General features: G+C 52.4%; 2 protein-coding genes across 3 annotated transcripts; one reads left to right on the forward strand and one right to left on the reverse strand.

The window, feature by feature from the left end:
• The first annotated feature begins 196 nt into the window (after positions 1 to 196).
• Positions 197 to 17,907, forward strand: ZCCHC17 (zinc finger CCHC-type containing 17). 2 transcript variants are annotated; one of them, XM_074807435.1, is made up of 8 exons: positions 197 to 595; positions 1,280 to 1,429; positions 2,159 to 2,216; positions 3,680 to 3,780; positions 5,403 to 5,494; positions 6,247 to 6,347; positions 8,007 to 8,155; positions 17,118 to 17,907. In XM_074807435.1, the coding sequence occupies exons 2-8, from the start codon at positions 1,388 to 1,390 to the stop codon at positions 17,295 to 17,297; spliced, it is 723 nt and encodes a 240-aa protein (XP_074663536.1). In that variant the 5' UTR covers positions 197 to 595; positions 1,280 to 1,387; the 3' UTR covers positions 17,298 to 17,907. The 2 variants fall into 2 exon arrangements, with proteins under 2 accessions (XP_074663536.1, XP_074663537.1); XM_074807436.1 differs by lacking the exons at positions 2,159 to 2,216; positions 3,680 to 3,780.
• A 918-nt stretch (positions 17,908 to 18,825) lies between these two features.
• Positions 18,826 to 22,347, reverse strand: FABP3 (fatty acid binding protein 3). The gene is made up of 4 exons (XM_074807437.1): positions 22,162 to 22,347; positions 21,293 to 21,465; positions 19,242 to 19,343; positions 18,826 to 19,124 (listed from the first exon to the last, which is right to left on the reverse strand). Exons 1-4 carry the CDS (start codon positions 22,232 to 22,234, stop codon positions 19,071 to 19,073), a joined length of 402 nt encoding a protein of 133 aa, XP_074663538.1. The 5' UTR covers positions 22,235 to 22,347; the 3' UTR covers positions 18,826 to 19,070.
• Positions 22,348 to 24,150: the final 1,803 nt, after the last annotated feature.

Here is a 24,150-nt window from a genome sequence, read left to right on the forward strand (position 1 = left end):
CGCCCCCTCAGCCGAACTTCCGGCGCTCGGGTGACGTCAGGGAGGCGCCGGGTGCCGGCAGGCGCTCCCCGCGCCGATTGGCTGGTAGCGCCGGGGGGAGGGCACCGCCTAACACGGGCGGTGCTGACTGGCTGGGAACTGCCCGCCCGCCAGCATTGCGCGCGGCGATTGGCGGAATGGAGGAGCGCCTCAAGTGAGGGGGGTGTGGAGGAAGCAATAATGGCGGCGGCCGGAGAGGGAGGGTGATGGCGGCGGTTACGTGGTGCCGCGCTGGGCACTGACGGGTCCCGGCTTCCCCGCGGCCGCTGGGCAGGGGCCGTCCCGCCTCACCGCGCCGGTCCCGGTCGGGCTGCGCCGGGCTGGTACCGCGGCCTCCAGCTCGGGTCCGGCCCGGCCGCCCTCCTCAGTCCCCCGCGCCGGCGTGAGCCGCCGGACCCCCGCGGCCTGAGGGCGGAGACCGGCGGGGCGCGCTGCTGGGTCGTAGCCAAGATGAAATAACCCCGGTGCCTGCTCATAGGTCTGGCCGCGGGCAGCTGCACGCGTTCATTGATTTGCGGAAAGCAGACTCTACAAATCAAATAGAGTTATACAGCAGGTATGTTTACTGCGGCGCCGGGGTGCAAGGGGATTTCTCCACAAAGCTTGCACACCCACCGCACATTTTACCAAAAATTAATAGGGTGTGGATATACATATTCACTCGATTATATAACACAAACATCCATATGCATGAGTGAGGCTGGGTTAGTTCGAAAGGCTGATATCAACAGTTTATGTTCTTTTTGCACCTGCGCATTCCCTCTTGGTGGGTGTCTTCAGGGATCTTTGGGAGGAAGGCTCGTAGTCTTTCTCACCTTGTTTTTTCCCCCGGAGCATGCGCAGATTCTCTTAGCCAATTTCTTGAACAACAAAAATGTTTTTCAGCTGGTTTACTCATCCTGTCTTATTTAAGGGAACCAGTGAAACTTTTACCATCCGTACATGGCTATCTTTACTCATTACCGAGGCCCAACTAGTTAGAGCACACCTGTTCTTCAAGGACAAAAACATGATATTTTGCTGAATACTGCAGTTCTTGGTAGATTTTCACAGTAAACTGCTTTGTTTTGATGGACACAGCAGTCCTTGGTAAAAATTCCACAGAACAGTCTGGGCAAGCAGGATTCTTAGCAATGTTAAAAAATACTGTAAGTAATACTATAACTTGCTAGAAGTAAGTAAATAAGTCTTAAAACAAGTAATCATGTCTCTGTATCATAATTAAATATTTCTCTTCAAGGCATCGATCTGAACTCAGGTGGTCAATACGCGGTAGCCTGGGGTGAATTCAGCCGGCGTTGGTGGGACCCTTGGAGCATCTCACCTGGACCCCCTGAGGCCTGCGGCGATGGAGGCGCTGCCCGAGCTCTACGCCATCTTCCAGGGAGAGGTGTGTGGGGCTGCTGCCTGTGGCCGGGGCTCTGGGAGGCGTTATGGCCTGCGGCGTGCTTGTTTGGCTCTATTTTGGTGTTTTAGTCGCTGCTTAGTTCAGTGACAGTTTGGGTAGAAAAGTTTTTTTGCAGAAAGCTGGGGATGAGCCTCTTTAACCAAGTAATAAGTGATAGGACAAGAGGTAATGGCCTCAAGTTGTGCTAGGGAAGGTTTAGACTAGATATTAGGAAGTATTTCTTTGCAGAAGGGGTTGTTGGGCATTGGAATGGGCTGCCCAGGGCAGGGGGGGAGTCCCCATCCCTGGAGGGGTTGAAGAGTCGGGTTGACCCAGCGCTGAGGGATCTGGTGGAGTTGGGATCTGTCGGTGCTGGGTTAACGGTTGGACTGGATGATCTTCAAGGTCCTTTCCAACCGTGATGATTCTGTGTGATTCTGTGGGTAACTGACAGTTCTGTACCACGTATATACACGCCCATCTGTGTCTTTATGTACATACATGTAGTATATGCACATACATGTAAGATGCTTATCTAAATAACATAGGAGTTGTTGGCTGATCACAGCTCTTCAGAGTTATCAAGCATTGCAGTGTCTAACCTGCCCTGAAATCTAAAACTGAAGGAAAGCAGAACTGTGTAGGCTTTTTGTGCGTATTCTAACACGTGGTTCGAAAGCAGGTGTTCTGTGAAGGGTTTTCGTGTAGATGTTGTGTTGATTTTCTTCACAGGTTGCTACAGTGACAGAATATGGGGCATTTATAAAAATCCCAGGCTGCAGGAAACAAGGTTTGTTTCTCTAATTTTCTTCAGGCATAGTTGCATGTTGGTGTGTTTGAGCCAAGCAGTCATCCTTGGAATTAAAGGCTTGCTAGCTTTTAGAAAAATCTCAGAAAAGGGATTTTTTTTCTAAATTAGGAAGAAATTGAGGTTCTCGGGAAGTATTTAGAATGTGATGGTGTGTTTGCATGAATACCAAAAAGACTCAGAGGGCTTTTTTGGTAACTTCAGGATATTTTAGAGAATCATGTTAAGGTATTGAACAAACCATAGAAACTTTCTACAATTAGATAGTTTGCCCAACTTCTTTTATAAATGAGTTAAGTAAAAAACTCTGGAATGAAGCTCAACCGAAAAATAAACCAGAAAAGCTGACTTAAAGCTCTGTCTACGTTTGTGGGAAACCTGTGAAGTCAAACAACCTCATTTTATGAAAGAAGCAGCTTATGGCAGATGCTGGTAGGCCCACAAATAACCCCTTCCCCGCTCTCCTCTTGAAGTGCCCAGTCACTGTAGAGCCAATTCTAAGAAAAGTTTTTGGACGGAAGCGTGGCTGCTGGAGGGAAGTCGCTTTGAGACACAAACAAGCTCTGAAATACAAGCTTGAACAGCAAGGTGTTAACATATTTATCCTCTCTTGTATAACCCTGTGGCCCACATGTCATTCGTACAAATTAAAAATACAATTCTGGGGCTGTGTGACCTTGCAGGCACGGGAGATCGGGGCAGCCTTGCTGTTTCATGCTTCAGACTTTGCCAGCAAAGTACTGTGTTGCTGATGCGTGAAATGGGCTCTTTGTTCTGCGGTGCTTGGGGTGGCCTCAGAGGATAAGCAGGAGGGGAGAGGTGTTAGTGCCTGCTGCAGTTTTCTGTGTGGGCACCTTCTGAGCACAAAGACATTGCTTTGGGGGCCTGTTCTCTGAGTTAATTTGGAGCAGATCTTGATGAGCTTTTACATGTTTGATTCATGCAGCTAGTTGATTCTCACCTGCATAATGTACTGGAGGAAAGAAATGGTGAGTTTGCTCAGGACAACTGCTGAATATGGTCCTTGTCTCCCAGAGCAGTGGTCTCCAGACGTTTTTGATTGTGCACCCCCAGCGCACGATCCGTTAAAATCAGTTAACCCTATTGAAAAAAATTTTGACCATGCTCCCCCCAATATATATATATTATTTACAAGTTATATACATGTACTGTTCGTATACACATTATAATATATAATGTTACTAATGTTATGTACACTATAAAATACTCAGAAATTAAAAAAGGAAGAGCTAAAGATAAAATAAGCACTATTATTTTTTTTAATTCTATTTATTAATAATACAAAAATATTTTCTTCCCACACCCCAAAGGATTCTCTCACATCCACCCCACTGTGGAGACTGCTGTCCTAGACAGCAAAACTGAAATTCAGTGGAGACTTGTCTTTATTTTTTCCCTTTCTTCTCTTCCAAAACGTTGACCAGGCCTTGTCCATAAGACTCACATGTCTTCCTGCCGTGTGGATAAACCCTCAGAGATAGTAGATGTTGGAGACAAAGTATGGGTGAAGCTTATTGGAAAAGAGGTAATGTTAATTCTTGTTTCTTTAGTGTAGATAAAATGTACTGCAAAACCCCTGAGAACTTCTGTGTGCAGAGGCTGTGCGTTCCTGTCTCTTTGTTGGGGTTTGACGGGCTCTGTTTTATAGACAAGTGAATTCTCTTTACCTCCAGATGTGACTTTGGGCACATCACTTCTGTGACTTGCAACAGTGCAGTTCAGAGAAAGGGAATTCATACAAGCTTTTGGCTTAAAAGCAACCAAATGCTTCCTTTTCTGCCCCCACATGCCCCTTTGCAGCTTGTATCAACTTAACTGTGATTTGGTGGCTAAATGAACAATTTGAGACCATCCCAAGATAAGAGCTGATATAAACACAGTTCATTAACTGTTTTGAGAGACAGGTGCATTCTTAGAAGAAGCTGAGATTTTTGTTTTTAAGAAGGTTTCGGTGTCAGTGAATTATGCTCAACAGGAAATACAGAGGCTTTTTGTTTGTTTTGAAGTAAGAGGATTATACATTTCCCCCCCCTCTACAATCTGCATTGCTTTTTCTTCTGCAGAAGATGTGACAATAGGCATATCGTCTGTATTTAAAGATTACTTGGAACAAAAAATGAAGATTTTTGCTCTGGTGAGGCATGGAAACAAAGCAAGCTGACTGGGCTCAACATGGAAGGATTCAGTTCAAAGTTGCACAGGATTTGGCCATAAATGCTTTGCATTTTTTTGAAAGAAGATAATCAGGTGGATGTACAAAACAAGGACTTAATTTTGTGAGAGATGAGGGAAATGAGTGGAGAAACTTGGTCTTATTTACACAGCATAGAAAAACTATGAAAGGCTTCACGGATTCTTTTTAGCCATCTGTGCTGTGCTTTTTTTAAAATTTTGTTTGTATAAATTTCCATTAAATCACTCTTTTCTTTATCTGGAACACAATTGTTGGGCTCCTGGCTTCTTTACTGTAAAGGCAAGGGGCAGAAGCCTGTTGGAGAGGTGAGCAGTGGAAGAGTTCATTGCTAAATTGCCTGCAAATAACTGCATGGATGTCAAAAACAGACAAAACTGAAATACCCTCAATAGCAGCATTGGTGAAAATGCAGAAAGTTGTAAGAAAGTCTTCAAAAAAACCCCAAACATGCAGCTTTTGCTCTTGCTTCTAAAGTGATAATCAAGGACTTACTAGGATTCAGAAAAGAGTAAGCCCCTAATAGAGATACTTAAAACATTTTTAGTCTCATAAGAGGATCAAAACAGGAAAAAGGATATAAACTTTTGTTTTTCAGGATGCAGCTTGGCCAAACTACTGGTTAGGGGGAACTGTCCTGGGGATGGATGATTTGAGAATTACAGCAAAGCTTCCAAATGTGCACTTTCTTCTACAGCTCTTAGGTTTGGTTGAAAGCAGAATGTTAATCTGAACAGACCTTTAGTTCGAGCTTGTCTAATTACCGAGGTAGCTGGTTTGTGAGCTAGGGTATGCGAAATGCAGCTACAAAATAACAACAGAAGCACCTCCATGTAGTATCCTTTGAGTTGCTCTTTGTGAACCAACGATTTCCTTCCTTCTCTATAGGCCCCCAGAGACAGCGTATTAATGAACATCCCTGTCATTTACTCTTGTTCCACATCTTGCTCTTTCAGATGAAGGATGACAAACTGAAGCTTTCGCTCTCCATGAAGGTTGTTAACCAAGGGACGGGAAAAGACCTCGATCCAAACAATGTTTCCCTTGAGTAGGTAAATCTCCTAAACGTAATATAACAGATCAGACAGGTGGCTGCTGCCTGCTTTTCCCAGCCTTGCATTCCTGGCTTTCCTGCCATACTTATGCTCTAGGTCCCCCCTCCTCTGGAGGGTGAGGGGGGCTCTGAGTCCCCCAGCAACGTGTGGGGGAGGGTTGACTGAAGGCGCTCCCTTGTTGTGCTGCCTAGAGGCAGGCAGGAGCTGGAGGAGGCTGCGAGGGAGTTCCAGCCCTTCACACCACGGCAGGATTTTCATTCCTGCATTGTGGTGGCTGTGCACTTGTACTGGAAGGACTGTTCATTCCAGCCGGGGATTTGTCTCACTTTCACGTACTATGAAATTTAGTCTTAACCGCTCGGATGTTTCAGAGCTTCCTTCTCTACCTTTTTTTGTGACATCTCTTGCAGGTCAAATAAAATTGATTTACTTTTCATACTGTACAGTTATATATGGGTGTATATATTCACATACATAATATAGATGTAGGTATAAAGGATGTAACTGCAGCTCCCCACGTTTGTCTGACGATTAATCTCAAAAGTAGATGATGACAGGTAACATGCTGTGAACAATGTGGTTTAGTCTATTGAGCGGGTGGTCAGCTCCATTCTTTGGTTTAGCTGAGTAAGTGGTGGTTTTAGAGCAACACGTGAAAAGAAATTGTGTTTACATTGTGTCCATGTAAATATACAGGGTTAAAGAGGAGGGTGGATTGAAAATGGAACTGTCCTTTTCTTTCCAGTCAGGACGAGAGGAAAAAACGCACGTTCAGAGACTACACGAGTCAGAAGATCACGCTTGAAGCTGTCTTGAACACTGTGTGCAAGAAGTGTGGTTGCAAAGGTATGTTCGTGCAGCGTTGTCTTTTGACGTTGCCTTGTTTGACCAGGTGGTGACCTGTAGATAGCATTGTATTGACATCTGTCTCATGGTCGTGTATAAGGACTGAATTTTGCTGAAATACATTTTCTATCACTTGTTACAAAAAGGAAGGGCTTAGAATCACAGAATTGTCTCGGTTGGAAAAGCCCTTGAAGCTCCTCCAGCCCAACCATGAACCTCACACTGACCGTTCCCAACTCCACCAGATCCCTCAGCGCTGGGTCAACCCGACTCTTCAACCCCTCCAGGGATGGGGACTCCCCCCCTGCCCTGGGCAGCCCATTCCAACGCCCAACAACCCCTTCTGCAAAGAAATCCTTCCTAAGAGCCAGTCTGACCCTGCCCTGGCGCAGCTTGAGGCCATTCCCTCTTGGCCTGGCGCTGGGTCCTTGGCTCAAGAGACTCATCCCCCCTCTCTGCACCCTCCTTTCAGGGAGTTGGAGAGGGCCATGAGGTCTCCCCTCAGCCTCCTCTTCTCCAGACTAACCCCCCCCAGTTCCCTCAGCTGCTCCTCATAAGATCTGTGAACTTAGCTGAACTCTGTTTATAAAGGTTTGTTTCTTAAAATCGCACCCCTTCGAGCTTCATGTAAAGAACCCTCCTACAGAGTACAGGTGCAGTACAGGTTCCCTTCTTGCAGTATTTGTGTTAATGTGTCTTAGAGCTGAGGTCTCATTCTAGTTTTACATTTTAAGAAATAAACATACATCTTCACCAGATCATTTCATGATGAAGAACCATTGGTAGAAATCACTGACGAGTTGTTGGGAACACAGTGTTAGCTTGTGAGCTCTGTCTTAGAGCTGAAAACTAGTGCTTGTTCGGCTTTTTTAAGCTGGTGAAATTTTTGTGTTCTGCCTAGTTCAGCAATAGGAAGTTGGTTTATGTGATGCCTCTTCAGTAGCTTTTTGCAAGTTGCTGAGGCGTAAAGTTCTTTGTACACGGAGATTTTGCTGCACCCTACTTGTCTTAGGTTATTTAGCCCTAGAATAAATAGTTAAGCTGGAGTTAATGCTATTCTGGAGAGGGTGAATAGCGAATATGGTTCTCTGTTAGTGGTAGATAATTATCTTTAAAATACCAACCCCCTAAAACTTTAAACTGGATTCTGCATATTTCCAGTCTGCTTTTTAACGAAGATACCTACTCATAACAGGCAGGCAGCTGTTATCTATCTGCAGTTTCCACTGCAACTGTTAGTAGGTCAACTTTGTCTCCAGAGTAGAACCAGAACGAGCTGATTTCCTCTATATTTGTGGCTTTTGGTCTCATTTACCAGGTGCCTATAACACCAGTTTACTCCCTTTCCCACACTTTTCCATGCTGTTTAAGCCCTTGCACAGACACGTTTCTACCAATTGCCCTGTTCAGACACGAGTGTCTTAGCTTTTCTCTGACTAATCTTCCCAGAATGACCTGGGTTATGTTTGCTCCCTGGTTTGTTTAATCAGGGCATGTTAAAGTAGTTGAAGTGCCAGGACAAAAAACGTACAGTCTAGATTCTCTTATTGTGACTAATAACAAAAAGATCACTGGCAGTGCTTCAGGTGTCTGAAATGCAATTATTAAAAAAAAAAAAAAAAAAGGGAGTGGGTTGCTCCTTCAAACACTGTTTTACAGGTCATTTTGCCAAGGAGTGTTTCGTGCAGCCTGGAGGTACCAAATATAGCCTCATTCCAGAAGAGGAGGAAGAGGAGGTGGCAGCAGCAGGGTATGAAAGAGATAAAAAGACCAGCATGGGTGATGATTCTTCAAAAAAAAGGAAAAAGGTACGAGGTGCCCTACTGCTGGCCTGAAAAAGTGAGCCAGATGATTTGTTCTGTATAGTTACACCTGTGATTTACTATAGCAACGTGGTTATGAGTAACCAGTTCTGGGCTGAGAGGGTGGCTCAGTTTTGTGCAGGTTCTGTAGCAAAACAGGAATCTCTGCAGCAGACTTTAATTCTTGCGCTTTCTCCCTTTATTCTTGTTCAGCTGTCTTTAAGATGGTTTTGTGCTATAATGTACACTCCTCAAAAGAGATTTCTTACAGTGAGAAAAGGAATTTTTTTTCTTGCTCTTTGTGAGGCTCTATAGAAATTGCTTCAGTTTCCTGAATTTCTGTGATTCTTGCCAATAACCCTGTTTCCCCTCCCTTCTCACTGCTCTTGCCCTAACACCTCTCTGTAATCTGAGCTGAATGCCCTGCTGCAGCGGGTATCCCGACCCAGCCGGTGCGACGGGGACTAGGCTTATCTGCACAGGCCAGGGGAAAATTGCTGGCTGTGTTTGCAGAGGGAGTGTACTCCATTTCCAGGCTCTAAAGCAATTTTTGTCTATGTGAAAATGTCAAGAGGTAAGAGACCTTTTACGTTCAGTGTTTGAACTCTGGCTTCAGAGCATGCTGGTATACGATGTAGGGGAGACCTGAATCCAAAACAGGAGTGTTTGCTCAGTCCGTTTATACACCAGTGAGTATTCCAGTTGCAGGCTTCAGTAAATAAACTGTTTCATCAGCCCCTTCACAACTGGCGTCCAACTTTTAATTACACTTCCAAAGCCCCCTTTTTTTTTTTTTTCTTTTCAGCCCTGCGGCCTGTCTGTATCCCTGGAGCGGGGGGCAACAGGCAGCAAAGGTGGTGGATTTCCTTTTTATAGGAGAGGGACGAGGACCGTGTTAGCAATTGCATAGTGAGAACTAACTTCTGAGGGCTTAGTTCTCCCAGGCTCAGTGTGGAGTTAAACCAGCACTGGTGCTAGTAGGAGAGACTGCAGATGCTGGCAACAGGGAATGGAGGAGTCTCTTTTGATGGCAACACTCAGACAAGTCCGGAGTGACTGACACTGGTAGCTGAATTCTCACTTCCAGTCGTGTTTTTCACTGGTATTGTGGTTTGTGGCACTTTGTACGCTCCTGTTTGAGAGAGGAGTAGCTGGGGCTGTTTGTGGGATTGTAGGTGGTGACTGCACCAGCCAGGTGTTTTGTGACCTTCCTTGTGTCAGCCTCTGCCCTGTGGCAGACCTGTTTTTGCCCTACAGTCAGGGCAAATCCTACAAAATGAAGTTAGTGTTGATTCCATACCTAATTCCAGCTTCTTGTTTGCTCAGTAGTGCTCTGGATGGCTCCGACCCAGTAGCAGGGACGGGATCTCTCTTGACCGTAGATCCTGTTGCCTGGTTCCATCCCAAGATGTGCTTTGCTTTCCCACTGCGTGGGCTTTCACTCAAGAATGCTTGCACTTGTCTGCGGAGTGTCATTACGCTGCAACAGAAAATACACATGGTGGTCTTTCTGTTCTGATCTCGGAAGCACGTGGCTGAACCGCGCCGTCCCTCGGGTCCCAGGCTAATGGCGGCTCTGACCTCTCTGGACTCCGGCTGGTGGGCTCCTCTCTTGCCGTGGTGCCACATGAGAGCAGGCCGAGGGCAACACCTCGGCAGGGCTAGCTTCTCCGGCCTTGGGTTCTCTTCCCTCCAGCAGTGATGGTGGTTTGTCTGGGAAAGGCTCATGTAACTGTTGTTTAAATGCTGTGGGGAAAAATTACACTAAGAGGTGCTCAAATAGCTTGTTATCATATCAGTGCCCATCCACCAGCCTGGGGATTCCCTGTGGAGTCTTGCCCTGCTGGGACTACAGGATATGTGGGTCGCTGTCCTGAATTTGTTACTAGTTTGTTGGGGGTCTGTGGATTAACAGCCTTCCTTTAAATCTTGCTTGTTCCTTTGATCCTTCTCCCTTCTCAAGGAGGAGATCAAAAGTTTTCAGATGTTTTCCAGTGCTGGAAAATAAAACTTTGAGCTTTTTGGAGGCAGGATGTGGGATCCTCAAAATGAATAGCTCCCTTGTTGTCTGGAGTGCCTGCTGTGATCTTGTCTGGGAGCCACCATATGCTTCCCTGCTTGCCCGGAGCCCCAGAGGGATTTACACAAAGTGGAAATAGCTCAGTCTACCTAGTTACAATTGCCTTGCTGACCCCATCCTAGCCAGTGCTTGTAATGTAGAGCTTGTATTTTCAAATGAGTAGGCAGGGAACTGCTAGCTACCGAGCATCCGTTTAGTGTCACAGCAATGGTATTAACATTTTTGGTTGTTCATGATCAGCAGTTTCCGTTTCCTTGATCTGATGCTTCCTTGCAGTTTGAGTGCTCTTTCCGCTCCCCAGAGGTTCCTCTCCTTACGGAGATACTTTGCAGTCCTCACCTCCTCATTTCTCACCTTGCCTTCCCAGTGGTCCCTCAGTTCCTCACTTCCCTCCTGCCTGAGCCCCACAGCCTTTACAGGATGAAGAGACAGCTCTAGCCTTCGGGTCTCTGCACTGGCACAGGCATCTGGTGTGACTGTGGGCACAGATCTTTCTAGCGACAGATCACCCTGTTAGCTCTCTGCTCCAGAGCACTGTCTTGCCTCCCGTAATCCCCGAGAAGGGAAGGGATTTGAGGGAGAGGCGGCGCCGTCGCAGCGCTGTGCGGAAGTCCCGGCGATCTGTGGGGAGCTGCTGGCAGCTGCGGGGCCCGTGGCTGCGGCCTCTCGCTTCTCTCTGGGTCGCAGGGTGAAGCAGCTCCTATGGGAACGCGGCAGCGGGCCTGTGCTGAGCTTGCGTGGGAGGGAGGCGTGCTGGGAAGAAACGAGCCCTTCTGATTCTTTCTTTTGTCTTTCGAGAAAAGATCTGCGGTTGTGACAGCAGGAGTGTAACCCCTTTAAATCCTACAAAAGCGTCCCATCTTCTGCTCAGAAACATCGGTTAACTTATCCCTGGGGTAGTTTTGGGACGGTCACTGGAATTGCATAGTGTCACCTGTGATGGCTTTTCAGCAGACTTTGCTGCTTTCTCCCACCGTGTAAAAAGCGTAGAAGATTTCCAGGGAATCTGCTTGCAGATGTTGTCTCCTCGTGTAAAAAGCACACCACCTGAACTGCTGTTCGTTCAGTGGCCTGTAGTTCATCAAGCCTTGGTCCCTTCTCACTTGTAGCTGGTACTCGTTTTACGAGTTCTTACATGGCGTGAGCTTGGGGCACAGCTCTTCACACACTATGCTTTTCTCTTACTGGCCTTATCTGTGCTTTTCTGAACTTTTCTGTGTTTATTTAACGTCCATAGACTGGATTCTTCTCACCAGAATAATTCTCACTGGTCCTTAAACAAGGGATGCAATAATACCTTCAGATTTATGTAATGAATCTTGTTTGGAATTACACTGGGTGATGGAATTTTGCTTTCTTCTTTTTAAGAATTTTTTTTTTTCTTTTTAAGAATAAAGAAGCCCTAGAAGGATTACTGGTCCCTCTCTGGAGATGCAGAAAGATATATATATATATAGATAGATAGATATATAGAGATAGATATATATATATATATATATATATCTGGAAATCCATTCTAATTTTTCACAAGGACAGACATAAGGTCTCTGAGTGAGACCACAGTGACAAAAGGGTCCAGTGAAAAATATTTAAACTTCTTGGAGAGTTGTGGACGCTCCCCTCTTATCTCAAAATCAAATACCTTTAGAAGGAATGAACTGTTGTCACATTCTTAAAGCATAGCCCTGAGCAACTCTCCTTACAAAGGACAGGAGAGAGCCTGGTGTGCTGATGTGGCCCCCTCTTAGTGCCAGCTTTTGAAAACTAACTAGAGCAGTAGGAAGACCAGCACTAACCCAGCCTATTGCTCTTCTGCATGCCAGCTCCCAGTGTGGGTTTTGTAGAGGAGAGATTTCGAAGCAAGTTTTGTTCTGTTTTGGTGGAATTATAATTGTTGCATAAATTGGAAAGGACACGCAAGGATAACGTGCAGGTCTTCATACCTGTTGTTCCTCTCTGCATCTTTACACTGAGTCCGCTTGGGCGAAATCCACTCCCAAGTGTTTACACAAATGCCGTGTTTGCAGTTCTGGGGGAGTGCCTGGGTGTGCCTGAGAGCCAAGTGGAGCTTCATCCATCAGCAGCCCTCAGTTCTGGAGAGCAATTTGATGCCCAGGGTGCAGCGGGGCTTTGCTGCTGTTGCTGGAGGCGGAAATCTGGCCTTTGCTTTGGCACTGCCCTCCCATATGTAAACTAGAGAAACGCTCCTGCTTGCGCAATGGTGAGTCAACTGGTAACCAGCGGAGTGCTTGTCTCCCAGTACCAGGATGCTGGAGTTTAAAGAAGTCGGTGGCCTAATAGGATGCTGCTTGCGCAGAATGATTTCACAGCAGCCCTGCTTCCTGCTACAGAAAATGCTAAACTCTTCTGTTGCTGGCTCACTCCCTGCAGTATTTGCAGACCAGCGTGTGCTTATATGCTCTGGTGCTTGCACTACTGCACTGAAAGTACTTTTTCTGTGTTGGTGTGAGCAGTTTGGCTGCAGAAGCCCCCAAAAAGGGAAGACTCAGTCGTTTTTTTTTTTTTGCCAGCACAATGTCCACGTGTGTTCTTTCATTTCCCCCGTAATCCTGGAGGAACATGTGTGACATCCTGTCCTGCCTTCAGCCTTCACATGCTGAGAAAGTTTCCCAAGCTCTGGAATGAAACCCTGCTAGTTGTTAAGGTCTTGTCAAACTTTCTCACCATGTGCACAGGCTGGAAAAGCTTGAGAAAATTCTCCTTGCTGCATCCCTTTCTCCAGAAGATTTAACTCTTTATCATCCTCTTCTTCTAAAGACTGTTAGAGTTTGCTTCTGCCCTTCATCTGTGGGTAGGGGACTTTGTAATGACTCTGGTATTGTCCCACAGAAAAATGTAGATGCTCAAATTTTGGGTGACATCAATGATCATAGTGCTGTTGTGGAGCTACAAAAAACTGATACCTGCCATGGGTCTGCTAGGTGTGGAGTGAACTCAACCCCCTGCTCTCTTCCCTGCAGTTCCAGATGACTGAATATCTTTGCTTGATGTTCCTCTCCAAGCCATGCATTGTCTTTACTCTTCCACCTCCCTAAAAGAGTTGTTCTGTTTCACGTTAAATAAGCTGCTAGCTCCCTTCCTTTGTTGTCCCTAATTGATAGCCTGTATCTGGTGCTGCGACACAATCTGTGCTAAATTGATGTCTTTAGCTGAGCCTTCTTTGTCCCCACTCTTCTGGGAGAGTATGTTGTTTTTAAATGAAATGTAGACAGTCTCGGCTTGTCTTCCCGTAAGCCAGTATATTAATCCTCATACGGAAACTGCTCTTGTCTGGAAGTGGCTGAAGCTAATGGAAGAAATGTCTTGTGGGGAGGAGGGGGGAACCCAGCCTTCTTTCTGCATTGGGACACTTCTTTTTCCCCAAGCAATTTTAAGACAATTTGCCTTTCCAGGAAGGATTGTGGGTGGCACTGGAGGGCTACCAGCAGCCCTGTGCTGTTAATGCACTCCTGTATATGGCACAGACTTGGCTTTAATGTGCTCATCTGCCTTGGTGAGCTACTGAGCATCTCCAGGCCTGCAGCAGATGATGATACAGGGTCGAGAAGTAAAAGTCAGTTACTGCAGGGGATTTCCACACCCCCCCCCCCCCCCCCTTTGCCTCATTTTTCATGCTGTGCTTAGCAGCTGCTTCTGGCTTTTGTTTCGAACTGATGAGTGCTGGTTTCTTAGCATGGCTTCCTCTGGGTGAATATGCACATGATGCCTGTCTCAGGCTTCCTTCTGTGGAGGAGTTTTCTTTAGGTGGATGCTTTCCAATCCATTTCCAGCCAGGGTGGTTCTTTTCCCCTGGGTGGGGTGGGTGTGTCACAGGCCTAAGGCAGCACCTGCGGGTGCCCGAGGGAGGAAGGAGTATCTCATGCTGGACCGGTGTCAGCGCTGGGTTCAGACCTTTAGCTCCCATGGCCAGTCTGTGCCGTGCCTGGTCGTGTTGGAGCAGCTGGAAATACTTGCCCACACCAGTCATCCTGATTTTGTACAGGTATCTCCTGTGTATCTGTGGCTGATTACTGCTGCTCCCTTCATCTAATTGTGTTTGGTTTCTCTCCCTTGGCTTAGCTTCCAGGGTGGCTGTGGATGTCCGCAGCAGCTGGCCAGGGAGGGCTTGTCCTGCCTCTAGTCCTGTGACTGGCCTAACTGTGCCCTTGGCCTTGCTGCTTCGTTCTGCTTCCTCACGAAATGAGTGCGTGGCACTAACAGCCCTGCCAAGGCAGGGGGCACTTAGAGCAAACCTCTCCCAGTAGAGCTCTCTGCAAGCCCAAGGGTGGCCTTGAGGTCACTGGGGACACTTGACAAAGAAAATACGCCAAGGTGTTGGCTTGGGGGATCCAGGCTTCTTCCATTACACTCCGTTCCGTAGCGAACATAAACCACGTTTGTGTTATGTTTGGGACTGTCACGAGCGCTGTCAGTCTCCCATTGTGCTGCTCCCCAAAGCCTGTGCACAGCCATGCTCTGAACAAACCGTCGTTCAACCTCTTTCAGTCGGAGAGGTGGGGAGGGAAATTTGGCTTTTTGTCTGGCTTACCAAGACTCCTTTTCCTGGGCTAGTGATGCCTTGAAGTGAACACCCGGGGCTTCTCCTGCCCGCTGGCGCGGGCTCAGCAGGCTGTTACGGCTGCTGAGGGAGAGCTTGGCCCTCCGGAGGCGGTGGGCAGGAGGCAGTGCCATGGCCATGGCTCCTTCCTCATGTGCTGCTTCGAGAGCTTGCTCTGACCCCAGCTTTACAAACCCGGGATGGCACCAGTCTACAGGAGAGACATCCAGTCAAGATAAAGCATGTGCAGGGGGAAAGGAGCTGGGCTGTGTCTAGGGGATAAAACCTCACCTAGCTCTACGGGCAGTAGTATGTGTGTCACTGGTGTCTGGCTGTGTAGTTAAACTACAGAAGAGAATAGGATACTGGGTTGCAGCAAGTTTGGGGAAGATTGTGCCCAGTCTTACCGGTGCACCCATTCCAGAGCAGTGAGCACACGTGGGTCACCGGAGAGGTGCAGCTTGCTTTAAGCAAAAATGCTGGTAGATGGTTTAGTCAGAGCAGCAAGCTTTGCTCGCTGGGTTGCATTCCTCACTGGTGGTGGCTAAACCTATCACAGGCAGTTGCACAGGCTTGGGTGGCCTTGCTGACCCATCTCTGCTTCATGAAACCCTCTTTTGCTTCTTCCCTTATGTCCTCTTTGTCCCTGAATAGAATGAAGGCTCACAATAGCCGTTTGTACAGGAAGGTCTCTCTGATGTTGATGTGACCGTGGATGAGATCAGTGGATCCTCCTTGGAGGCCAGTGTTGCTGGGCTTGGCACCCTTACTGATTTTAGCAATCTGGAAATGCTTTATATTAAGCATGTGCAAAATACTAAAATTACTTTTTTTAATGGGCTCTCTCTCCTGCATGCTGCTTTCCTTTACTTCCCAGAACTAAGGGGCATTAGAGAAGATACATGATTTTTGCAGGACAATCATTTCTTTGTCAAAGCATCTTCCTAAAATATACCTGAAAAAAATATCTTCCATCTTGTTCCAAGAGTTGGTCTATGCAATGGTTTTGCAGGTATTCAGAAAATGAGGAAGGTGAGTTGTGCAGGGATCAGATTTGGATGTTTATTTGTGCACAAAAGCCGACCACGCTGCCTGAGCCACTCATGTTCCTGGCTCCAAGACCTCTTGGGCCAGTGCTGGCCTGCTCTGGCGAGGCTCACGAGCCCTCGGGCTGCCCTGGCTCTCAGAGGGCACGGCTGGCTTCCGAGAGCTGTGGCCAGCACTTCTCCTCCTCCTCCTCACTGGAAAGGGGGTGAAGCAACGGGCAGAGCAGTGCTAGCAGCTGGGCTGCGTGTGCTGCCAGCACAGGCACATCAGGTCCTCTCCCCAGTACTGCCTTCTGATGAAATATATGCAAATTGCTGTACTGCAGCATTAAGTAGTCTTTACCTGGTTTGGGATGCTCTGCCTGCTGCAGTTCCAGTGGAAGGTGTGCCGTGGTGCCCACCTCAGAGTAATCTCTGCTTGGTAGTTAGTCAGATGCCTCAAAATCACGAGTTTAGATCCATTTCAAAGTTCCTTATGAGCTTTATTCCAGCACCAGCTGTTCTTATTCTGCATCTAAATGTCAGGTCTTGAGCTCTGTGTGCCTTTTGCTTCAGGGCTTTGCAGAAACACGGCCCAGGGGGCTCAGTGCTGCTCCCCCACCCCGACTCTGTGTGTGCAGGGGTCGGGGAGGGGGGGGGGGGGGCGGGGAGAGGGTGGGAAGCTGCAGGAGCAGGAGGGGATGCAGTCTGCTTGGGGATTGTGCAAATAGTTCCTGCTTGCAAAAGGGCACTTTCCTCACCCCCACTCCCCCCCCAGGGAGGGCTGTGAGAAACTCTGACTGGCATCGCTGGGCTTGGGCTTTGCTGTGAGCAGAGGGCGTGTTGGCAGGAGTGCTCAGCGCGTCGCCGCTCCTTTCCTGGCAGCCTGGGGGCTGGGGCTGCTGCGGGACGGTGCTCACGTCCAGCTGGCTGTTAGAAACCCATTTCCTTCATGAAAAGGCGTCATCCTGCCAACCTCTATTAATGAAGAACAGCCTTAAATAATGGAGTAAGCTCTGACTGTGGAGCAATGGCAAGGACTCTCTCCTGGTGATTTGACTAACAGTTTTCAGGCTTGGATTTACATTTCGATACCCCCCTCTGCTCTGAGAGCGGCCCTACCCTGCCCAGGGCCGCTGTGGACCGACAGTGGTGGTTGGATCCTGGCTCGCCAGGGCAGAAGCGGTGTGTGCTTTCCGTGCCAGAACAGGCACTCGCTACAGAAAGTGTCTCACTGCCCTGGTGAGCAGAGGTGACAGTTTTCCCACATGCAAGGCTTTGTATTTGTTTTCCTTCATTCGCTAGGAGAAGAAGAAGAAAAAGAAGCACAAGAGTAAGCAGTCCTCCGAGTCGGACTCAGACAGCTCGGACTCGGACAGCGAAGGGGCTCAGCCAGCCAGCAAGAGGAGCAAGCATTCGGGGAAGCCCAGCAAGGCTCAGAAGAAGAAGAAGAAAAAGAAGCATAAGAAGAAGACCCGGGACTGAGCGGGCAGCGGGCGGGGGTACCAGCGCTGTGAGTCCCTGGCGCAGCCCGCGAGGAGCGAGCAGAACCAAACCAGCGCTCCCCTCGCTCCAGGGACAAGGAGTTTCCTTCTATCAGTATCGCTCGGCGCGCGGAGTTACAGGTGTTGACTTTGGTACGAGTGTCCTCTGTTACCTTAGGCGTGAGCTGCCGTTTTCTCCCACCGTTAAGCTCTCCTGCCAAAATCAGCTAATTACACTTCTCGCTCAGCACCTCTCCCACCCTGTAGCCTCCTGTTTCGCTGGGTGAGCTGCCAGCGCTGGCGGTTGCCCTGGCCAGCACTGTCCTGGCCAGCGTGGCCAGCAGCACCAGTCTGCATGCCCTCAGCCTCCACCCAGCTGCCTGGGAGAGGTGGAGCCGCGCAGCCGTGCTCGGGACGGGGCTGGTGGTCGCTGGGCCCGGCTTGGCTTTGGTCTGCAAACCTGCCCCCAGCCTCGCTCCTTGTGTCCGCAAACAGCGGGAGCGGAAAGTAAGGAGCAAAGTGGGGAGCGGAGATATTTTAAGTAAACATTAACTGTGGTGTGTTTGCTGCCTTGGTAAGTGATGGAAAAAAAAATCTCTCCAATCTCCAGTTGTACTTTGTACTGGGTCTTTTCTTTTGTGTGCTCCACGGTTCACCTTGGGCAGTGGAAAAATAGCTGTGGGAAGGGATGAGACCTGCATTAAAGATTTGTTTTTTTTTTTTTTTTTCCCCAAGTCCTGACTGTTTTCAGCAGTTCCCCAGGCTGGGAAGGGGGTGTGGGATGAGGTGACCCCTTCGGGAAGCTTGGTGCCTTCTGGTAAGGAGCAACTGGAGCATAAATCTTGTAACTGGAGCTGAAGGTCAGGGGGGAAGGGGTGGCAGAGGGCAGGGCCCTCGCGGGCTGGGGCTGTGGTTGTTCCGGGCTGTGGTGACAGCAGAGATGTGACGGGGGCAGCTGAGTCACTCCTGGTGCTTCTGGCTGGAGGGGAAGCGAGAGTGGGGCTGGTGCGTGGGGCTGGTGGTCACCCGTTGGCGTAGCAGGAGGAGGCCTCGGGGTTGCTGGAGGCAGCCTGCCCCGTCTCCCTCTGCTTCGCCTTTTCCAGCGCTTCTTGCCCCAGTTCCCCCTGGCCGAGTCGCCCCTTTTGGGCCGGTTCCCTTCCCAAACCCAGACCCGAAGTGCTCGTGACCTTGACTCCTGGCTCGCCCGCGGCCGGGCGGGTGCCATCAGCTGATGCTTTGGCAGAGCGCAGCGACCTGTGCCAGGGCAGCGGGATCCTGGACCACTGCTGGTAGAGCTGCCCGGGGAGTGAGCTAATATTCCCCCCCCCCCCTCCCAAGAGCAGGAATCTAACTGTAACAACCTCAGGCTACTGCGATCTGGTCATTTAACCCCATCACTGCCAGAGTGCCCGGGCTGGATTTAACCCCCACCCCACTCCTCCCGCAGCCTGGCTGTGACCCGCGTGGCTTCACACTACGGGTGAGCACGTGCCAAAAAAGCCTTTTCCCAAGTAAACTGATCACAGAGCTGTAACAACATGGCCTTTATTATTTTTCCATGTGGGTTTTCCCATTAATAAAAAAAAAAACCAAACTGTGGAACCTCCCCCCAAGCCCCAGGCAGCCCCACGAGGCGATGGGGCCAGGGGCAGCAGGCAGCCCCCATGGGTGCTGCGCCCACCGAGAGCGGGGTAAGCCGTGCCCGGCGTGGGGTGAGGACGGAGGCGATGCGGGGGGGTGAAAGTGGCACCAGGTGACGGGCTGGGGACGGCGTCTATGTCGCCTTCTCGTAGGTGCGGGTGGAGACAACGTTGCCCATGGTGAGAGTCTGGTGACAGAGATGGCGGGGGGGGGGGTTAGCTGTGCCGAGCTGGTGCAGCTGCTGGCTTGCCCTGTCCTGGGCTGACCCCCCCGCCCCGATTTAAAACCATTTCTATTTCCTTACCAGAATTAATTTCCCATCCTTCAGCTCCCGGACAAGCGATGTCTCTTTCCCTTCCCACTTCTGCACGTGGACGAGTTTGCCTCCATCTAGCTTGACCACGGACTGTGGGGAGAGAGCAAGACCCGCTGTTACCCTCCTCCACAGGGTTTCTTGGCTCTGGGGGGGCTTTGTCCCTCGGAGGGGATGATGCTGGCCGTCCTTGTCCTGGAGCCCCGCGGGGCTGAGGGCCAGGCTGCGGATGCCCCATTCAGCACAGGTCGCATCCTGCTCTGGCTCCCGGCCTGGGCTGCCCCCCAGTAACCCCTCTGTGGGTGCTGTCACGGTGACCCTGCTCTCCCTGACCTGGGACCAGCACAGGGAGCCCTGCCCAGGGCCACATCCTGCTCCGGGGCTGCCAGGACCTGATCCCAGCCGCTCCCCAGCACGGCTGGCTGGCTCGGGGTGCCGGAGGGGATGGCAGAGGTGGGGCAGGTATTGCTGCTTTCAACCGAAGCCGGAGGGCCTGGGAAGGGTTTTTGAAGGGGCTGATCTGGCAAACACGCCTCTGCTCGCCGGGGCCGCTGTTTGCAGAGCCGCTGGTGTTGACTCAGCCCCGAGAGCCCGGCGGTGCCAGGGTTAGCGTGGGAGCTGGCTGGGCACGGCCGCCGGGCGGGGGGGGGTGTGCCGGGACAGGCAGCAGCACCGGCTGCCCAGCCCCATCCTGCCCTGTGCCCCCCACCCAGCTCCTCGAGAGCAGGGTGCTGCCTCTTGCTCGGGTGTTCCCACAGCCCAGGTCCCCACAAGGCTTGGGTGCCCCCCGTGGCTCGGGGTCCGCCCCACAGAACTCAGGTCTCCCCATAGCTGGGTTGTCCCCACTGCTCAGGTGCTTCCAGAGCTTGGGTGCCCCCATATGGCTTGGGTGCCCCACAGCCAGAGTATCCCCACAACTTGGGTGCCCCACACATCCTGGGTGCCCCACAGGTTGGGTGCCCCACAGACTCAGTGCACCCCACGGCGTGGCACACCCCACCTGCCCCATCCTGGGCAGCCCCGTGGCTCAGGGAGCCTTCCTGGCCCCCGCTGCCCTGTCATGTGCCCTCTGGCCACTGGCCGAGGGGCACGCAAAGGGCACGTCCCCGGGCTGCGGGCAGGAGCTCACAGTGGGTCACACGTCTCTGCTGCTTGGGACCGTTTCCACCAGCTCTGCCGGGTGCGAGCGGTGGCAGCGCTGCGGGCAGGGACGTGCTGCCCTGTATCTGCCCGGCACTGTCGCCTTGCTCGCGCTCGTCCCTTTTCAGCCCGTCCTTGCTCTGTGCCCAGCCCTTGTTCTTGCTGCTTTGGAGCCGGGAAGGGATTTTGTGTCCAACAAGCCCCAAGGTCCCCCCTGAGGTGCCCCTGGGCTGGGTGGGGGGCACGGGGCTGCCCGCTGCTCCGTGCATGGAGTATTTACATGGGACCCGTAGGAAGAAGCAGGGGTTGGATCCATCCTGCAAGGGAAAATGTCTCTGCAGGGTGGGAGAAGCCCTGAAAGAGGCTCTGACCCATCTCGAGGTGGTTTTTTCTTTACTTTTAGGGGGAGGAACACCCCGACCTGGAAGGTGTTGGCCTCCCCAGGGACCCCGCGGAGGCATCAGCCAGGCAGGGTTGCCCCTGCCTGCAGAGCTGCCTGCTTTGTGGGGGAAGCAAAGAGGGGGCTCAACAAAGACGCCTTGTGCCCTTCTCCGCCCCGGAGTGGGGACAACGCTGCCACCCCACCACCTCCCCTCGCCTCCTCTTGAGCAAGACCCCGGGCGGGCAGCTGGCGTTTGCAAGCCCGGCTCTTGCACAACCTTCCTGTCAGCCCCGGCCCTGTGCTGCGCCCCGGGGGAAAACCCCACTGCAAAATGGGGTGGGGGTGGGTGGGGTGGCTGGGTGAGCCCAGGCTTGAGCACCAACCCCGGGGGGCAGTTTTTTACCCTTCCATAAGCAAAAGGATGGAGCCCCAGAGCCGAGAGCTGGTGGCTGGACCCGGCAGAACCCACAGACCCTTTCTGGGGGGTCTGGCACCGGGGGGGGCAGCGCTGGGGGCTCACCTTGACGTGCCTGTCGTCTGCCGTGGTCTCGTCAAACTCCTCGCCCAGCTTGAAGCTGATCTCCGTGTTCTTGAAGGTGCTTTGGGTCTTCACCGTGATCTTGTCGCCCTCCACCGTGATGATGGTGGTGGGTTTGGTGAGGCCGGCCATCTGCCGGGTGGCAAAGCCCACACCTGGGGGGTGCAAGGTTGGGGGGGGCTGAGGGCGTGTGGAGGGGCATCACCCTGGAGCTCTTCCTCTCCATGATGGGGGGGGTGAACCCCAAAATTGGTCCCCCCCACTGTCTGGGGGGGCCCCGTGTGTGCTCACTGTGCTTGGGGGGGGGCCTCCAGCGGAGGGGGGGGGCCTGGGAACGCTGCCATTGCTCGGGGACAGATCCTGCACAGGCACCCACTAGCTCCGGGGCTGGGTGGAGTTGGGGGGCACTGGTGTCACCCTCCCCGGGACTGCTCTTTGAGGGGGTACCCCCCCTGCCCAGGAGCTGCACAGGGGCAGAGGCTGCCTGATGGGGGCTTTGTGGGGGGCGATAGATGGAGGCTGGAGGGGTCCCGGGCGGCTCCCTGCACCCTGGCAGGACCATCCCCTCCCTCCATCAAGAGCTGCCCCCCGGGGGGGGGGCAGGGGAAGGACGAGACCCCCTTACCCAGCCCACAGCCCCGGGCACAAAGCCCCAGAGCTCCCCCATAAACCACCCCCACAGGCAGCAGCGACCCCCCCACCGCCTGCAGCCTCCCCCCAGCCAGAGCCCCGTGTGCTGGAGGGCTCAGCCAGTCAGCTGGGGGGGGGGGGGCAGTGTTTAAAAAAAAAAGGGGGGAGTGATGTTCTGACTCCAGCCACCCCCCCCCCCCCCGCAGACCCCCCCTACTCACCCAATGCCTTCATGTATTCATCGAAATTGGTCGTATCCACCAGCTTCCAGGTGCCCACGAAGGCATCGACCATGGTGAGGGGGTGCAGGGGGGGACAGAGCCGCACACGTGTATGGGGGGGCCCGGGGGTCCGGCCGGCTGTGAGCGTGGCTCTGCACCGCCCAGCTCGCAGCTGCCTGCCGGCCTCGCAACCGCCTTAAATAATGTCCTCATCACATGATTGGAAAGAGCACAACCGCGCTCCAGAAATACTCCTCGGCAGCGCTGCCAGCGGCCACCTCGTCCCGGCCACCCGTAACTCGTCACTGGCCACCAACCTCTGCCCGGATCCCCTGGTCACGGAGGGTCAGGTTGGGTAGGGTCACAGATGGGGAGAGCGCACTGGGTCAGTTGTGTCATGAGTTGTGTATGGTCTCTGCACCGCTGGTGCGGGGGGGCCGAAGGGTGTGGGATATGGGGAAACTGAGGCAGGGCAGAGCTGGGGACGGCAGGTGTGTGCCCACCCCATGGCAGCCCCAAGGAGGGGGGGGCAGGTGCTGCCCGTAGTCTGCGGGTGGTGGGGCACGGTCAGGACACGGGGACACCAGCAATGGCAGTGTCCTTCAGGGTCCTTCTGGGGACACGGAGGCTGTGCTGGGGAAACTGAGGCACGGGGAGCAGCAAGTCCCAGGGTGGGGGGGTCAGGCACCCAGGGGCGTGTGGGGACCCCACCCCTGCTCCATGTGTGTATGGGGACACGTGTGACCCTGTCCCTGCTCCATGTGTGCGTGTGTGGGGACACGCGTGTGACCTTGTCCCCACCCTGTGTGCGTGGGGGGTGTCCCCCAGTGATGCTCTGTGTGTCAGGGGGACACTGGGGACAAGGCCAGCCGTGGGGCCACAGGACCCACAATGTCCCCCCCGGGTGTCCCCCTGCTTTGGGCTCCAGCGGCAGCAGGGCCATTGCATCCCCCAGTCCCTTCCCAGCATGCGGGGGGGTCACCTGTGGCCGTGGGATTTGGTGTCCCCTGCCCCTGGCTCCTTGGGGACGCGCCTCCTCCTGCCCCCATTCCCGGGCAGTGGAGGGTCCCAGCTTGGGGATCGGGTGTCCTTGAGCCCCGTGGCTGCAGCACATCCCCCCCATCCTGGGGACATCGGGGTCAAAGTGACCAGGTCTGGGCAGGACCTGGGGACACTTTTTCCCTCTCCCTGGCCTCAAAGTGTCATCACGGACACCCAAAAATAGCTGGGAGCTCGTGTTCAGCCTCCTCCCCCCGGCACCGCCTCCGAGCGGGACCCGGGGGGGAACACAGGCACCAGACCCCACGGGATGGGTGTCCCCCCACCCTGGCTGGAACACCCCACAGGAACCGGGTCCCCAGGGAAAGATGGATGATTTATTCCCCAGACAAATCCCCGGGGAGCCAGAGCCCCCACTCACACCCACCCCCATGGCCTGGGAGGGGACCTGCACATCAGTGTCCCGAACCTGCACAGCCCTGGCCCCCACACGCACCCCCAGCCTCCCCCCGAGGCAACGGGACCCTGAGATGTGGGTGTTCACGTGTACAGGGGTCACCCACCCACAGGAGCACCCACGCACACGGACACCCACGCTGACAGAAACTCACCACGCACACTGGTGCCCGTGCGCACAGACAGCCACACGTGTGAACACGTGTGCACACGGCTGCCCATGCACATGGACACCCACCCCCATGGACACCCACGCTCAGGAGCACCCATGCACACGGACACCCACCCACAAAAACTCCCACACACGGGATCACTCACGCACACGGACGCCCATCACACGCATGGGTGCCCATGCACAGGAGCACCCATGCACACAGACAGCCACATGCGTGAACACACATGCACAGGCCTGCCCGTGCACATGGACACCCACACACACGGACACCCACCCACAGGAGCACCCACCTGCACGGACAGACACCCACCAGGCACATGGGTGCCCATGCACACCAGCACCCACACACGCACATGAAC

Source organism: Strix aluco, chromosome 26 (assembly GCF_031877795.1).
Source record: "Strix aluco isolate bStrAlu1 chromosome 26, bStrAlu1.hap1, whole genome shotgun sequence".
Taxonomy (NCBI): domain Eukaryota; kingdom Metazoa; phylum Chordata; class Aves; order Strigiformes; family Strigidae; genus Strix; species Strix aluco.

Coding starts and splice junctions, on each gene's coding strand:
- ZCCHC17 (XM_074807435.1), top strand. CDS start 1,388: ATGGAGGCGCTGCCCGAGCTCTACGCCATCTTCCAGGGAGAG. Junction 1,430..2,158: donor ACGCCATCTTCCAGGGAGAG/GTGTGTGGGGCT, acceptor TTTTCTTCACAG/GTTGCTACAGTGACAGAATA. Junction 6,348..8,006: donor CAAGAAGTGTGGTTGCAAAG/GTATGTTCGTGC, acceptor ACTGTTTTACAG/GTCATTTTGCCAAGGAGTGT.
- FABP3 (XM_074807437.1), bottom strand. CDS start 22,234: ATGGTCGATGCCTTCGTGGGCACCTGGAAGCTGGTGGATACGACCAAT. Junction 19,344..21,292: donor CAGACGACAGGCACGTCAAG/GTGAGCCCCCAG, acceptor CTCTCCCCACAG/TCCGTGGTCAAGCTAGATGG. Junction 19,125..19,241: donor AGGATGGGAAATTAATTCTG/GTAAGGAAATAG, acceptor CTCTGTCACCAG/ACTCTCACCATGGGCAACGT.